The sequence below is a fragment of the Microtus ochrogaster genome, linkage group LG1, assembly GCF_000317375.1.
Source record: "Microtus ochrogaster isolate Prairie Vole_2 linkage group LG1, MicOch1.0, whole genome shotgun sequence".
Taxonomy (NCBI): Eukaryota; Metazoa; Chordata; class Mammalia; order Rodentia; family Cricetidae; genus Microtus; species Microtus ochrogaster.
The window spans coordinates 4,835,722-4,852,226 of NC_022027.1; the positions used below are offsets into that span (position 1 = coordinate 4,835,722).

Genomic DNA, 16,505 nt, shown 5'->3' on the forward strand with positions numbered 1-16,505 from the left:
TCTGTGAGTTCCAGGCCAACCTGGTCTACAGAGCGAGTTCCGGGCCAGCCAGGTCTACATAGTGAGATTCTGTCTTAAAAAAAACCAAATAAATAAATCAAATCTAAGAGAGTGGCCATAAAACAGAAGCCAATTGTGACAGTTCCTGATGGCTTCTACCAAGGCCTTTGAGAAAGGAGTCCACAGCCTGCTGAACATGAGAGCCACCACCCACTATAGGTTAACACAAGCAGCAGGAATGGGACAAACATGGACAGGTGGGACCTGGAGCCCACACTCCAACTTTGTTACAAGCAGCCTGGCAGAGACCCAGCACCCTCACAAGTCACCCAGGGGTTGGCAACACGCATCAGTGGGCACCTGCTGCCAAGTCTGACAACCTGAGATGGATTCCCGAGACCCACACGATGGGAAGAGAGAACCGACGAGCACCGAGCAGGGCGGGACTCACACAATCATGCAGAGCATCATGAACACATTCCACAGGGCGATGAAGATCCGGAAGTAACGCAGGCTCAGTAAGAACTCCCGGATGTTGTCTCCTGTAAAGCCAGAAAGCATGTTCAGAAGGCCATCTCCCTGCTCACTGCTATCCAAACGGTGGCAGTTCCAAAGACTCTGACTGGTGCTAGAAAAGGCACGTGACTTAAGTCTAGTAAGAGTCTGTCCTGGGACGTGGGCTCTAGTTATCAGGTCCAGGTTTGCTAGACTGAGAATTTGCCAGCTCTGGGTCCACAGCACAGCATAAACCCAGCACCTGCCACCACTCTTGTTTGCCTACTTGGTTGTTTTGTTGATTTTTTAAAATGCTGACTTTTCATTCATTTAATATTTAATTTAGATTTTTCAAGACAGGGTTTCTCAGTGTAGTACGTGTGGTCCTGGAACTCCCTCTGTAGACTGGGCTCGTCTTAACTCACTGAGATCCGCCTGCTTCTGCCTCCTGAGTGCTGGGACTAAAGGTATGTGCCACCACCAGCTAAAATGTTGACCTTTTTTTTTTTTAAACACAGTAAGGCATGTTCAAGTCAGAGGGCAGACAAGGGGTCAAATCTCTCCTACAGTGAGAAACCTGGGGATTGAACTCACACCATCAGGATTGGTGGCAACTGCCTTTGCTGGCTGGACCATCTCAGTAGCCTCTGTAGGTTAGGCTTTGAGACTAGGTCTCTCCAGGGCTGAGGCTGGCTCGGAGTCTGAACTGCCTCCACACTGCCTGCTCAGCCCCCACCAAGTAAGACCTCAGAGGCCCATCACCTGTCCTGATTTTTAGCTGAGTTTTGTCTTGTTTTGCTTTGCTTTGTTTTTTGGAGACAGAGTAAGTACCATGTAGCCCAGGCTAGCCTTGAACTCACTATGTAGCTGAGGATGACCTTGAGGTCCTGATCCTCCTTAAGCGCTGGGAGGACAGGTGTGTGCCACCATGCCCAACTCACTGTTTTTATGACCCGGCAATAATTTCACATCTCAAGTGGGGGGAAAATAGAAAAAACATATTATGTGAGACACAAAAATGACACTCGGGCACAGTGGCACCTGTCTGTAACTCTAGCCCTCACCAGGTTTGCCAAGTTTGAGCATCCTGGGCTATATTATGAGCTCTTGCCTCAAAAAAATCAAAACAACAAAGTGAGCCCAGAGACTGACTTTCTAGAAACTTCTTCAAGGTCTGAAGTCAACCATCCTCCTTGTTTCTCCAGAATCAAAATAACTGCTGATTAGGTTATCTATGGGGTGATCCCAGGGCACCACCTGCAGGCAAGGGCTGTCTGTGAACACCTGGCAAGCAAGGTTGGAACCGTTGGCAGCGACCTGCCACCCTTGTCCTGCTCTTCTCACTGTGTGCGGGTTCCCATGGCACCCGCTTAGCAGCCAGCAGCACCATTTGTCCGTCTCCAGTGTCGTCTGCTACCGCACCACTGCGACAGGGACAGACACTAGGAGAGATGTTTAGAAAGCACCCGTGAGCAAAGCCCAAACCTTTGTACCAGGCTGGCGGGGTGGCTCAGTGGGTTAAGGTGTTCACATGCCAACCTGGTGACCAGACATCAGCTACAGCACAGGTGTGTGTGTGTGTGTGTGTGTGTGTGTGTGTGTGTGTGTGTGCGCGCGCATTTCTCATAAAACAAGAAAAACTTAAGACTGCTCCTCACAAACAGGACGGGAGACTGGGCCAGGCCCTGGTTCCTCAGTTCAGACACACAGGGAAAACAAGACATGTATACCTGCCCAGAAACGCTCCAGGATAACTGGGACATATGTCTGTCAATCTCTTAGGCAGCCAATGAGAAGGCTCAGGTATTGAGGGAAAGAGGCACAGGAGAAGTGACTGCAAGTGCATATCTGCAGAGGGGACCCACCCGAGGAGCTGCACACGCGTGGCCCCGCCCTTCTGTAAGGGTGCTCTGACCAATCCTGTACTGTCAGCCTGTGCACACATCCTCCTGTATGAATGCATGGCTAGGATGATAGCCAGGGCCTGGCTCGTGTGCTCATAGAAATGCAGCCACACGGGTCAGACGGCTTAGTGGGTAAAGGGACGTGCCACCAAAGCTGGAACCTGAGGTCAGTCCCATCCCTAGCAGCAGGTGGAAGAAGACCCCCACAGAGTGACCTGAGTTTGATGCCTGGGACCCTCATGACAGAAAGAGAAAATGGACTTCTGCAGCTGTCCTCTGCATGACATCATGAGCACTCCCTCACACACAGGGCATGGGTGCGGGAAAGGGGAGGGCAGGAGGAGCAAGGCGGGAGGAGGCCACTGCGACCACACGCGGGAGGAGGCCACTGCGACCACACGCGGGAGGAGGCCACTGCGACCACATGCGGGAGAAGGCAGAGGCTCCAGAGGGCCCACAGTCTGACCATTTCTGGGAGGGTAGACAGATGGGTGGGTGGGTGGAGGGGTAGGGGATGGGTGGGAAGGTGAGTGGCTGAGAGGGTAGGTGGAGGGGTAGGTAGGAAGGTGGACGGGTGGGAGGGTAGGTGGGTAGATGGGAGGGTAGGTAGATAAAGGGGTTTCCCCAGCACGCACTGAACCCTGGGTTCCATTTCCAGCACCTGATAATCCAGGAGCGGTGACAGGGCCCTGCAACCCCAGCACTCAGGAAGTAGAGACAGGAGGACCGGGAGTTTGAGGCTATTTCAGGCTACAAGTAAAACTGACACCAGCCCAGCACACAAGAGACTGTGCCTCCAAAAAAGGTAGAAAAAAGCAAAGGAAAACCCTGTTTCCAATTCCGACTCTTGCCTCCTGCTCCTTCCAGCCTCAGGCTTTGTTCCACCATGACTGGTCACTCAGAGGGCCTCCGCCACCCTCCTGTCACCCTGTGACACCCTCTGGATGGGATGTGGTGGGCACGCAATAAAGGTGATGAGCAAGGCACGGCACCCCTGCCAGTCCAACACCTAGGAGGCTACCTGCAGCTCCACAGGTGTCTCAACAGTAGAAGGAAGAGGATGAGAGAGAACAGGGCCAGCAAGCAGACCATGTAGATTGGCAGGAAGCACGCTTACCTGTGCTGGGTTCCCTCGACTCCTCCCCGAAGCCTTGTGTGTCCTTCTTTTTCCTATGGGAACATAAACACCTCTGGGTCTCCTGACCCTGTTACCCAGCGCAGAAGGCCAGAACCTACCTCCGACTCGCTGTGTGACCTGAAGCAGTGATACACCTCTCTCAGGGACACTACTCACCAGCCTAGCCATCACAGCTGGGTGTGCAGCCACAGACAGGGGGATCAGAGTGGCCCCAAAAGCCGGTGAAAGATATTTTTGAGGGATGAGCATGAGGCTCTTTGGAGGTGCAAGCAGAACCCAGGAACAGAGGGTGCAGATCTTTTCTTTAATACTAATTTGTGACTGAGAGGAATGAGTGTGATATGCTATACAGCACTTGTGTGGAGGTCAAAGGACAACCCACAGGAGTCGGGTCTCAGCTTCTACCATGCAGGCTCCGGGAATCGAACTTAGGTACTCAGGCTTGGCACCAAGCGCCTTTACCCGCTGAGCCACCTCCGGGCCAAGAGACTGTAGATTTAAACCGTCAAGGCCTTGGTAGGCAGCACGGAGGCGTGGCTAGAGGAGGACTGGAGGGGCGTGGACCACGCTCGGGGCGGGGCTGGCTGTGACCTAGGCGTGGGCGGGGCCTGGGCGTGGGGACACCGCCCAGCGCGGCCTACTCACAGTTTAAAGTTGAGAACAGCCCCGGCGTTCATCAGCAGCGTCCTGTGGAGGGATAGTTACGGTCACTAAGGCCGCCCCCGCCCCGTCCGGCTGCCACTCTCCAGCCTCCGACACCCTCACTCTTATTACCCAAACAGCAGGATGTCTCCGATCATCCTTACAGCCGAGGAGGGCGCCCGAACCGGAAACGGAAGCCGTGGGGAGGGGCGGGAAGAGTCACACGAGGCAACCAATACCGAATCAACACTGACTGGGTTCCGGATGGAGCGTGATGTCACCCATGGGGCGGAGTTTGAGGTGCGCACGCACGCTCACGTTGAGTGCTGAGTAGTCCCCGCTGTGGATTCCCCTTGGCCGCGTCTACGAGGAAATTGTGCCCTTGATCCCTGAGCCACCCCGGAGACAGAGTGCGGGCTTTGTGGGCTCCTTGGCTGCACGCCGGCTCAGAGTGCACACAGTTGCGGGTCAGGGTGTTCCCCGTGCCTGGGCTGTTCCCAGGGCCTTGGGCAATGGGCAATGACGGTCCTGATCGGACAGACCATACAGAACAGGATGGGTGGAGGTTCTGACCTATGGGATCTAATGGGTCTCTACCTCAGTGTACCCTATGGGACACCAGGGTCTGGGCTGGAGTCCACAGAGGAGTTCTGTGGAGCCTCTTGAGACAAGATTCTCACTGAACAAACCAAATAGGACATGAGGGTTTGGGTTGAAGGCGCCTTGTGGGAGGCGGGGTCCTGACTTGCACATCCACGTGAAGAGACGGGCTCCTCAAGAATAAAACATGAAATTCTTGGCTGAGGTCCCCCGAGGCGGGGATCTGATCGGCGGGCATCTTGGGGATAACAGGGGTCGGGATTAGGCTAGTTCCACGGAGGAGAGACAGGGTCCTAACAGCTGCACAAGGACAGGAGTCCCACTCGAGTGGGCTGGATGCAGGGGACATAAACCCTCGGCTGCGCAGAACCGAGTTCTGGCCGCCCTGCGGCCCTGCGCCTTGCGCTGAGTGGCGCAGGCGGCCTCGTCGCCCCTCCTCTCCCGGGGGCCTGGCCGGGGGCGGTGCCTGGCAGCGCTCAGGGCTCAGTGGTGGGGGCGCAGTCGCCCGGGCGGCGGGCGGCGGGACGCACCGGGCCAGGGGCCGGAGAGGTACCCGCCAACGCCATGGACCTGATATCAGCGCTGAGCCTGGGAGAGCTAGCGCTCAGCTTCTCACGGGTGCCGCTCTTCCCGGTCTTCGACCTTAGTTACTTCATCGTCTCCATCATTTACCTGAAGTATGAGCCAGGTGAGTAGGGGCTCCCAGGAGAGAGGTTGTCCATCTCTTGATGATGGAGGCGCGGAGGAGGCAGAATTGATGCTGGGACTGGATAGGGAAGGAGGCAGAGTGCTCCCACGCGCGCGCAGGTGGAGGAGGTAACCCCGGGGATGGAGGAGCTGTGCAAAGCGGGCTGCAGATGGGTAGGACGGAAGGAGAGGCGAGCGCTTGCTTACTGTAGGGAGGACAGGTGCTATGGGGTTTGGGTGGGGTTGGGGTTGGAAAAAAGGCTAGGAGTCGGGTTAGACGAGGCTTCGTGAACTTGAACTTGGGCAAGGGGCATTGATGGTGGCGAAGGTTGCAAGCAAGAGCTGGCTTTGCCCGGGCGAGGTCAGATGTTCTGGACGTCAGCTGCCATGACCTCCCTTCACGCCCTTGGAATGACTGCCGAGTGACTATATAAGGACTGGCCATGCTGGGGGCTGCGATCAAGTTCGGGGAAAGTGACACCGGTGTCCCCTCTGTACCGCATCTCTTGGCATCCTCTTCTCCTCCCTTCCCGATTGTCGGTTGGGCCAGCTCTGGCCTGGGATTCTTCCCACTTAGGGAGCTGAAGCGGTTCCAGGATAGGGCAACTTTAGGTCAGGCTGCTCTCAAGAGTCACGGGAGGATAGACCCTACTTCTTTGATTTAAAAAACCAATTAATTACTTTTATTTATTTGTGTGTTTGGACATGTGTGGAGGTCAGAGGACAATTTGCAGAAGTTGTTTTTCTTCGGTCATCACGTGGGCCTCCCGATGGAACTCTGGTGGTCAGACTTGTGGATGCTCCTTTAGCAGCAGAGCTAGCTCCTCTCTCCCACCCCTCCTCCACCCACTCTGTTTAATGAGGGCATATGTAGCTCACTCTGTTAATGCCAGAACTCAGGACCGAGAGGCAAGGAATAGCAAAGCTAGCTCCAGGACAGCCAGGGCTGCACAGTGCGTTCTTGGCCAATTTGACTACAGACCGTCTCAAAAATAAATAAACAGACAGCGCCTCCCTGGAGTGTTCTATTTTTACACAAGTTCAGCAGAAGCACTGTGTCATGTTCAGCTCCCGTAGCTTTAGTTATTCTACGGAACCTGCAAGTTTGAGGGACAGGATAGTTTCCTTCCAGGAAAGTGTAGGACCCTTTGAGGGCGCATATGTAAATCAGTTCTTTCTGAGGTGACAAAAATAGCCTGCAATGTTTACTTAAATCTGGGGACCTTCAAGATGGCCCACAAAATGGAAGGGGGTAAAATTTAAAAAGGTGTTCCTGTTAGCTTCGCATGCATTGTTCTCAAGCACTTTCTTGGGTGAATTTGTACACGTGTCCGTACAAGCATAAATACATGCTCTTATGCAAAGGGGCTGGCTGCTTGTGAGGCATCCGGCTTGTGTTTTTCTTCCCTTTGCACAAACAAGAGTCTGTGTCTCCGAAAGCTGCTCTGGGGAGCCTTGGCTTTGCAAGGCAAAGTTCTCACTTGTGCTTTCGTTTGGAGAAACTGGGTTTCCCATCAGGGGAATAATTCCTGGTGGCTTCTGCCGAACCCAGCATGCCCCAAGGTCCACCAGGAGGAGACAGGAGCCCCCAGAATGGGCTTAGTAAAAAGTGTGGTGAAAATGGGGGAGGGATTCAGCATTGTTATTTTCAACGCTTTTCATGTTTTTATTGTGTGTGTATGGGGGTGAGTGTTCCAGGATGTGCATGCGGAGGGCAGAGGACAACGTGGCGCAGCTGTCCTTTCGGTGTGGATATGGGCGTGAGCCCAAGGCTTGGCAGTGAGTATCTTTGCCCAAAGTGCCATTCACTGCCCCCTTTATTTGTATTTTAAAATCTTTTCAGTTACCATCATCATCATTATTAACACATGTGTGGATACATATGTGCCACAGAGGTCATGGAGGTCAGACGATAGCTTTGTGGAATCAGCTCTCATCTGACATTTTTACATGGGTTCTGGGGATCACACTCAGGTGGTCACTGGGTAGCAAGTGCTGTTACCTCTGAGCCCTCTTGCCAACCCCTATTTAATAAAACAAAACTAGGGCTGCATGCCTTTAATTCCAGCACTTGAGAAGCAGAGACAGTTGGATCTCAAGATCTCTGGAGTTCAAGGCCAGCCTGATCTACAGAGAGAGTTCCAGGACAATCAAGACTACATAGAAAACCCTATCTCGAGAAAAACAAAACAAGACAAAACACCAAAAAAAAACAAACAAAACGGTTCACTGCATAGCCCAGCCTGGACTCAAACTCAACGATCCTCTTTCTTCAGCCTTCCCTGTGCTCGAATTCTAGATGAGATCCATGCCCATTCTTGTCTGAATATTTCTGCAGGGGTTTCACAGTAAACCATCTGTGCCGCAAGTGTAGGTAGGAGTTAGAATGTTCCAGAAGGTTTGGGATTTATTCCCGAGAACTTCATTAGTTTCTCAACCTTACCTGCACAGCAGATTTGTAGGGTCTTTTAAAAGTCCATTTCCACCCAGGGTTTGTAGTACAGGGAGGCAGAGGCAGGTGGATCTCTGAGTTGGAGGCCAGACCCTGTAAAATCAGCCTCAACCTAGTGCAGTGCCCACCTATTACCCCACCACTCAAGAAGCAGAAGCAGAAAGGTGGCAAGTTCAAAGCCAGCCTGGACAGCTTAGCCAGATCCTGTCTCAAAATAAAATTGTATTAATTTTTTAAAATTATGTATGTAGGTCAAAGGGCAATGCAGGTTTCAGGTCTCTCCTTTGACCACATGGGTCCCAGGGATTGAACTCAGGTCATGAGACCTGGTGGCAAGTATTACCTGCTAAACCATCTTGCTGGCTCTCAGGGGGAAAATATCTATATCTATGTGTGTGTGTGTTTTGTTTTCATTTTTGAGAAAGGGTTTCTCTGTGTAGCCCTGGATGTCCTGGAACTCACTCTGTAGGCCAGGCTGACATCAAATTCACAGATCCTCCTGCTTCTGCCTCTTAAGTCCTGGGATTAAAGGTGTGTGCCACCACAGCCTGGCAAGATTAATTTTCATTTATTTGTGTGTACTCAGCAAGAGGGACAGCCTAGAACCCCCCTGTGTGGGGCTGCAGCCTACACCCTCCCGTGTGGTGCTGCAGCCTAGAATCCCCCCCCCCCCCGGGGGGGGGGGGGATTCTAGGCTGCAGCACCACACGGGAGGGTGGGAGAGTATCCCCCCCCCCCCCGTGTGGGGCTGGGGTGGGGCTTGTTGGTAGAGCTCTTGCTGAGTGTGCAGAAGACCGTGGATTCCATCCCCAGACTCTAAAACCCAGACTGGTTTAATCAGAATACCTGCATGCTTGCATTTGAAGACCATCCCCACCCATGTTTGCTGCATATCTACCTGGAATAACTCCTTCAATATTTGGGGAACAGGATGTCAAGGGTCGAAGTAAACTAATATGTAGTGAGCCCGCAAGTCCCAAGGGACTGAGACTCATACCCAGGTTCCTGTGACTCCCAGAATAACAGATTAGGCTGCAAGAACTGCTCTTTTCACTCTTCCCTTAGGAAATCAAGGTGGTTGATGAGCTGCCAGGCAACACATACCTGTTATTTCTGCAAACAAGACTGACCCAAAGAACCTTAGTGTAGGCCAGCCTGGGCTTTTTCTCAGCCAAAGATGGTGGCACATGCCTGTAATTCTAACACTCAGGCAGAAGCAAGTGTATCTCTAGATTTTAGACCAGTCTGGTGTGTACAGTGAGTTCCAGGACAGCCAGAGATCCTGTCTTCACTGCCCCCCCCAAACAATAAAATAAAAAAGATGGCGAAGTATTCAGGAGGCAGAGATCGGGTCCTCAGGACAAGCTGGCTCCATGTGTGCAGACACGCACGTGCACAAAGCCCCTGCATATGCATCGTGTCGTCACCCCATTCAAACATACATGCTCGACACACACACATACACATGAAACAAAAGGGACAGGTGAGGGCTTCTGAGGTGGGACCAGTCTGCTTACACTAACTCAACAGTCAAACTGGCCCCCATGCCTCCATTTCCCCTTGCCTGTCTGTGACTTGGGCTCATTGGCAAATTGACCCCATTGCCCTGTTGTCTACAGGCATGTAGTCCAGTGATATGGAGATCTGGATTTTGGGTGTCTGGGAAATCAGTAAGAATTGGTTCTATGCACTTGGAAGGCTCTAGAAGAACATGGGGACTGGTGTTTTCTGGGTCAGGCTTTCCAGAGAGTTCTTTTGCAAGAAAACTCAGAGTGCTTAGAGATGCAGAAAACTGAACCGAACCAAAACTGCCCAAGAGAGCTTGTTCCAAATACCACTCAAGGGGATGGTTTCTAGAAGGGAGGAACTAAAATAAGTCAGGGCTGCTTGTTAAAGTGAGAACTCATCCCCAGCCGCTGTGCTGTGTGTTCCTCACCGCATCCATCCTGCAGCAGACGGAACCCAAGGCTGGGTGCCTATTAGGAAAGCACCTCACCAACCGAGCTGTGTCCTTGGTACCAGTCTAAGCTGGTTTTATGTAGCCCAGGCTGGACTAAACTTGCTCAACAGCTAAACAGGACCTTGAACTCTTGATTCTGCTGCCTGCATCTCCCAAGTTCTGGGACTACAGACATGCCCAACAATAACAGACTTCATTGTTCTTTTAGGTCTCACTATGTAGCCCAGGCTGGCCTCAAACTCATGATCATCTTGAGTCCTGCGTGTAGTGATTCCAGCCACCACGCCTGATTTTTGTGTGGTGGCGATGGAATCCAGGGCTTCAGGCATGCTAGACCAGTCCTCTGCTCCCTGAGCTACAGCACCCATTAATAGACAAGTTTATTTTTTAAGCTGAAAAATACAAAGCTTTGGGGCTTCGGTTGTGGCTCCTGAGCTATGCTGTTCTAAGTCTGTGCAAGGAATAGCACCAAAAAACCATAAAGAGGGCAATTTTTACATCCCCCGCAGGCCTCTCCAACCACTAATCTTAAGGACCAGGAGACACTGGGGATTCTAGGCAAGGCTCCACCCCTGAGCCACACCCCTAGCCTCTCACTAGGGGATTCTAGGCAGAGGTGCTACTGCTGGGCTATTCCTTGAGCTCACAGTGGGTGGATTTATCTGGTGTGTGAAATTTCCACCCCCCAGATATTTCAATCTCATGCTAGGTCCCAGAATATCTCTGGCATAATTGCTAAGGGCTAAGCAATTTCTTTTTGTCCTGGTAGGCGATCTTTGATAGAGCCAGGGAGCCTAGGCTTCTCCAGGTTCTAAGTGACTGAACCTGACATCTCAGCAGTGGGGAGGTTGAGGCAGGAGGATGGCAAATTAATGGCTAGCCTGTATTAGAGTGAAATGCCATATCAAAATGAATAAAGAGGGCTGGAGCAATGGCTCAGCAGATAGGGGTACTGGCTGCTCTTGCAAAGGATCTAGGGTCCCTCGCAACCACCTGTGATCCAGCTCCAAGGGATCTGATGCCCTCTTCAGGCCTCAACAGGTACTTATTCACAGGATCCACAGACACATGTACATACAAGCATTTATACACATAAAATAAATCTTTTCAAAATAAATAAAGATAATGAGTTGAACCATTATATCTTGAAGGCTATATGAGCTCATCCCTCTGCCTTTTGACAACCAAAGAGACAGGCTGGCTGGAGGCTGGTGGCAGACACTTGCTCAGGGCTACATAGGCCTGAGTAGCAGAGTGAGGGGGTCAAGACTTTACGTAGGAGGTGCTTAGGAAGCAAAGCCTGTTAGCCCCTCCCCTTCAGCTGTCTCTAGGATGGTCCCAAAGGGCACAAGAAACACCCTGGAATAAGACTGCCCTGGCAGCTATTTTTAGAAGCACATGCAAGTGTCTTTTCTGCAGGGCAGGAGGGAGGGCTTCAGTAGCCTTGACCCTGTGGACTCACCAGCTGCTCTGGGATTAGTTCTCAGGGGAAGCAGTACTTTAAATAGATGCAGGAAGGGGTGTTCTTTCCCCTCCCCTCCCCTCTCCCTCCTCTTCTGTCCCCTTTCCTCTCTCTCTCCTCCCCTCCTCTTTTTGGGTCCCAAGGAGCTGAGATTATAAGTATATACCTGGGCACTTGACAAGGCTGGTTATGCTTCTGTGTGTTCCTGAGTACATGCATGCGTGTGTGTGTGCGTGCGGGAGTTGGCTCATTCTTCCCACCATATGTATTCCATAATCCATCTTGGTGGGTGAGCTGTCCCCGCTGAGCCTCCTCCTCGCCAGCTTCTGGGTCTCATGAGTTCGAAGGATCTGAATTCCAGTCCTCACGGACTCACAGCCGCTCACCTGCCCTGGTTGCTCTCTGTGGCCATTAGTAAAAGATGGCATCATTTACCTTGTTTTGTCCACACTGGGTGGAGTTTCTTAAAGGTTGCATTTATGTTTTGAAGTGATTTTGTTTGTTTGAAATGATTTATTTATTATATATGTGTATGTGTTTGTGCGTGTGTGTGGAGAGCACGTGTAGACTCGGTGACATCTGGGGAAGTTGGTTCTCTCTACCGTGGGGTTCTGGGGATTGAACTCATCAGACTCGGAGGCTGTCGGCCTAGACAGGACCAGACGTCTTGCTGGCTCATTTCCACTGTGATGACAATACACAGATGTCTTTGCTGACAAAGAGAAACGAGGTCAGGGGCTGAGGCTATGGCTCAGTGGGAAGCCCTGGGTTCCATCCCCGGCACTGAAGGTTGGCTTGGCTCAGTTTGAAGCCTGAAAGTTTAGAAGGGAGACTCCCTGTTTGGCCTTGTGGGAAATCACAGGGCAGTAGACACTCAGGGGAAAGGCAGAGGTGGCAGAGGCCAGCAGGGCCACCCTGGCCAGGTTGCTTTTTTTTTCCCCCTTTGAGACAGGGTCTCATGTACCCCAGGCTAGTCTAGAATGTCCTCTGTAGCGAGGGATAACCTTAATTTAAGATTCTTGCCAGGCAGTGGTGGCACATACACCTTTAATTCCAGTACTCAGGAGGCAGAAGCAGGCAGGTCTCTGTGAGTTCGAGACCAGCCTGGTCTACAAAAGCTAGTTCCAGGACAGGCTCCAAAGCTACAAAGAAACCCTGTCTCGAAAACAAACAAAAAAACCTTAAGATTCTCCTGTTTCCCTTCCTGTGTGCTGGGATTACAGGCCTGCATCAACCACACTGACTTTATACAGTGCTATGGGTGGAACCCAGGACTCCAGCGTGCTACCCACTGATCCCCAGCCCAGCTATGCCTCCGAAACCACCACATTCTCCCAGGATGTATCTCCAGCAGGCTAGCCTTGGTATCCCAGACCTAATTCCATACCCTACACCCAATTCTTAAAGGATCCTCACCTCTAATCCTAACACCTTGGGGACCACTTTCCCAGTCCATGACCCTTGGGGGTCTGATCACCTTCTCCACCAAATGAAACTGGTCAGAAAAGGAGGGACTCTCCAGTATAAGCCGTCACACCAGGGGACACCCAATGGTGGCTCAAGGGTGTGGCTTTATGAGATGGGGATGATGTTAACTTAAGAATAGAGCCTGACCTTTAACAAAGACTGTGGAGATCTACAAATATTGCTATTATTTATTTATTCATTTGTTTACTTATTTGAGACAGTGTTTCTCTGTGTAGCCCTGGCTGCCCTAAAATTTACTCTATAGACCAGGCTGACCTTGAACTCACAGATCTGCCTAAGTCGTAGACCACCATGCTAGGCTGCTTTTATTTCTTCTGTGTGTGGGGCGAGTCAGGTCTCCCCCATGCAGGTCCTGGGATGGAACACAGCTCATCAGGTTTGGTGGCAAGTGCCTTTACCAGCTCAGTGGTCCCTGATGAGATTAAATGAGTTTTTCCTATAAATGCCTCACCCCATCTGAGACTTCAGATGGCTTCCTCAGTAGGTACTGGCTAATCGTTACTGCCTCTTCCCTACCTTGGTGGTAGAACTCACGCTCAGCTTGCAGCTGGTTTCACAGGGGAAGCCCTGGGTTTAATCTCCAGCACCCAGAGGGTTAAAAAGGCAGCCTGCCTGCAGGTGTTGGCATGCTCCTGTAGTCACTCTTCCATGCCTTGCAGGAGCTGTGGAGCTGTCCCGGCGCCACCCGGTGGCGTCCTGGCTGTGCGCCATGCTGCACTGTTTTGGGAGTTACATCCTGGCTGACTTGCTCCTCGGGGAACCCATCATTGACTACTTCAGCAACAGCTCCAGCATCCTGCTGGCCTCTGCGGTGTGGTAAGCACCTGGAGGCCCTGGAAAGGCTAAGCCTGGGGTCAGGGAGGAGGGAGGTTAAAGGAGCAAGGACCCCAGTCGCCAGATGCTCCCCAGGATCTCCTGCTGGGCTATCCTTCTTCCTTACCCCAGGTCTTCTGTCCTCAAAGGTACTTGATTTTCTTCTGTCCCTTGGATCTCTTCTACAAGTGTGTCTGCTTCCTGCCTGTGAAACTCATCTTCGTGGCCATGAAGGAGGTGGTGAGGGTTCGGAAGATTGCCGTGGGCATCCACCATGCACACCACCACTACCACCACGGGTGGTTCATCATGATCGCCACTGGCTGGGTCAAAGGTAAACAGAACTATGACAAGGAAGATAAAAAATCCCCACAGGGGTCCCGTGAGACAGTCCAGTGAGGTGGTCCAGTGAGATGGTCCAGTGAGACAGTCCAGTGAGGTGGTCCAGTGAGACAGTCCAGTGAAGTGGTCCAGTGTAATGGTCCAGTGAGACAGTCCAGTGAAATGGCCCAGTGAGGTGGTCCAGTGAAATGGTCCAGTGAGGCGGTCCAGTGAGGTGGTCCAGTGAGACGGTCCAGTGAGGCGGTCCAGGGAGACAGTCCAGTGAGACGGTCCAGTGAGGCGGTCCAGTGAGACAGTCCAATGAGACAGTCCAGTGAGGCGGTCCAGTAAAACGGTCCAGTGAGGCGGTCCAGTGAGACAGTCCAGTGAGACAGTCCAGTGAGACGGTCCAGTGAGACGGTCCAGTGAGGCGGTCCAGTGAGGCGGTCCAGTGAGATGGTCCAGTGAGGCGGTCCAGTGAGGCGGTCCAGTGAGATGGTCCAGTGAGATGGTCCAGTGAGGCGGTCCAGTGAGGCGGTCCAGTGAGACAGTCCAGTGAAACGGCCCAGTGAGGCGGTCCAGTGAGGCGGTCCATTGAGGTGGTCCAGTGAGATGGTCCAGTGAGATAGTCCAGTGAAACGGCCCAGTGAGGCGGTCCAGTGAGGCGGTCCAGTGAGATGGTCCAGTGAGATGGTCCAGTGAGATAGTCCAGTGAAACGGCCCAGTGAGGCGGTCCAGTGAGGCGGTCCAGTGAGATGGTCCAGGGAGACAGTCCAGTGAGATGGTCCAGTGAGATGGTCCAGTGAAACGGCCCAGTGAGGTGGTCCAGTGAGGTGGTCCAGTGAGATGGTCCAGTGAGACAGTCCGGTGAGACAGCCCAGGGAGACGATCCAGTGAGATGGTTCAGTGAACCCAGGGAGACGATCCAGTGAGACAGTCCACGGAGACGGTTTAGTGGTAAAGAGCTTGCAGCAAAAGCCTGTTGGCCTGTTTGATTCCTAAACCCACACAGGAGAGAACTGACTCCCACAGGTTGTTCACAGCTCACCACATGGGCTCTGTGGCCCATGCACCTACACACACCATGTGCAGTAACAATGAAGTTAATAATAATAGGGTAGGGGAAGAGTGCTTAGTCCCCAGAACCCACACAGTGGAAGGATAGAACCAGCTCCTGAGAGTCGTCCTAGTCGTCTGACCTCCACACGTGTGTTACGGTTTGCTCATGTACATGGACACACTCCCCACTACCCCAAAAAGTATAAGTAATATGTAACTTTTTTCAGACAGAGTCTCTCTTTGTAGCCCTGGCTGGCTTGGAGCTCATTATGTGGACCAGGCTGGCCTTGAACTCACAGAGCTTCTCCTGCCTCTGCCTCCCGAGAGCTAGCTGAAGGTGTGCGCCACCACACCTAGATAAATGTAATAAAACAACTGTAGTAGGGGCTGGTGGGAAGGCTCGGTAGGTAACAGTGATTCCTGCCAAACAAGGTAAGCTCAAGCCTTGGATCCCACAGAGGGGAAGGAGAGAGCTCACTTCATGGTTGTCCTCTGACCTCTGCATTACAGCTGTGGCATGCTGACACCCATACACAAAATTAACAAATAAATAATAAAATCATAAAAGAAATTATTAATTTTTTTCAGTAAGTGAGATCACAGCAGTTAGCTGGGCGTAAGGGTGGGCTCCTGTCATCCCAGCATTTGTGATGATGAACCAGGGAGGATTAAGAGTCCTGCCCGCCTGGACACAGGGAGATCAAGACAGTCCCTTGTGGCTGGGGACACATCCAATTGCTTCTTGCTGGTTTGCCCCGACTGTGCCGTACGAACCTGGGCAAGGCTTTGCTGTGAGCCTCATTTCCCCAGCTGTCAGGGATGGTCTTCCCCAGACTCAGAGACCCCTCATGAAGAGAAGGCCCTTTGTGTCCTTGGGAACCAAGGCTAGGAGAAACGGGGCGTGCGGTGGCAAGCTAGTTCAGTGGTGCCCTGCCCACAGGCTCTGGTGTTGCCCTCCTGTCCAACCTGGAACAGCTGCTTCGAGGGGTCTGGAAACCGGAGACCAATGAAATCCTGCACATGTCCTTGTAAGTACCCCCTGTGGCCTCTGCCCCTCCTCCCCTGGAGGAAGACTTTCTGCAGAGGTGATATTTGACTGGGGTTTTGAAGAGCGAGTAGGGGTTTTCTGGCTACAAAAGACTCCCCACCCAGAGCCTAGCATTACTGCTAATTGTCAGGTTAGAAAAGGTGCATGGCCACGGTGCAGAACATGAGTGGAAGGAAGGAAATGGAGTGGGATGGAGACTGGACAGACAGACAGACAGACCGTGTGGTGTGGAGGGCCGAGGGAATGACCCTTGCAGGACCAGTAAGTTGGGCCTGACACATCCTACTTCTCTTTATTCCTTTATGTGTTTTTTTTTTCCATTTTCCTGTGTGTCTGTGTGGTGGGCATGTGGGGGGCACATGAGTGCGTGTGTGATGTATGTGTGCAGACCTTGGGTTGTTCTGTGTGTCTGTGTGTGCGGCACATGAGTGCGTGT

The 16,505-nt window shown here is 52.3% G+C and overlaps 2 protein-coding genes across 3 annotated transcripts in view; one reads left to right on the forward strand and one right to left on the reverse strand.

Annotated features, from left to right (window-relative positions):
• Positions 1 to 432: 432 nt before the first annotated feature.
• Positions 433 to 4,397, reverse strand: Smim7 (small integral membrane protein 7). Its single transcript, XM_005359158.3, has 4 exons — positions 4,312 to 4,397; positions 4,183 to 4,224; positions 3,517 to 3,569; positions 433 to 542 (listed from the first exon to the last, which is right to left on the reverse strand). Exons 1-4 carry the CDS (start codon positions 4,335 to 4,337, stop codon positions 448 to 450), a joined length of 216 nt encoding a protein of 71 aa, XP_005359215.1. The 5' UTR covers positions 4,338 to 4,397; the 3' UTR covers positions 433 to 447.
• Positions 4,398 to 4,509: 112 nt separating this feature from the next.
• The window catches only part of Tmem38a (transmembrane protein 38A), a 17,157-nt gene continuing 5,161 nt past the window's right edge, over positions 4,510 to 16,505 (forward strand). Inside the window, exons 1-5 of one of the 2 annotated variants that reach the window (XM_026785227.1) lie at positions 4,510 to 5,467; positions 13,488 to 13,644; positions 13,791 to 13,975; positions 15,962 to 16,049; positions 16,200 to 16,330. In XM_026785227.1, the coding sequence (XP_026641028.1) occupies positions 5,344 to 5,467; positions 13,488 to 13,644; positions 13,791 to 13,975; positions 15,962 to 16,049; positions 16,200 to 16,330 (685 nt within the window). In that variant the 5' untranslated portion in view covers positions 4,510 to 5,343. The remainder of the gene's footprint in view (positions 5,468 to 13,487; positions 13,645 to 13,790; positions 13,976 to 15,961; positions 16,050 to 16,199; positions 16,331 to 16,505) is intronic. The other variant, XM_005359143.3, reaches the window with a different exon arrangement.

What these genes read in the sequence shown, in the direction of transcription:
- Smim7 (XM_005359158.3), bottom strand. Translation starts at nt 4,337, where the DNA reads ATGATCGGAGACATCCTGCTGTTTGG. An exon ending in GGAGACATCCTGCTGTTTGG is followed by an intron (nt 4,225 to 4,311) that starts GTAATAAGAGTG and finishes ATCCCTCCACAG; the next exon opens with GACGCTGCTGATGAACGCCG. An exon ending in GCTGTTCTCAACTTTAAACT is followed by an intron (nt 3,570 to 4,182) that starts GTGAGTAGGCCG and finishes ATGTTCCCATAG; the next exon opens with GAAAAAGAAGGACACACAAG.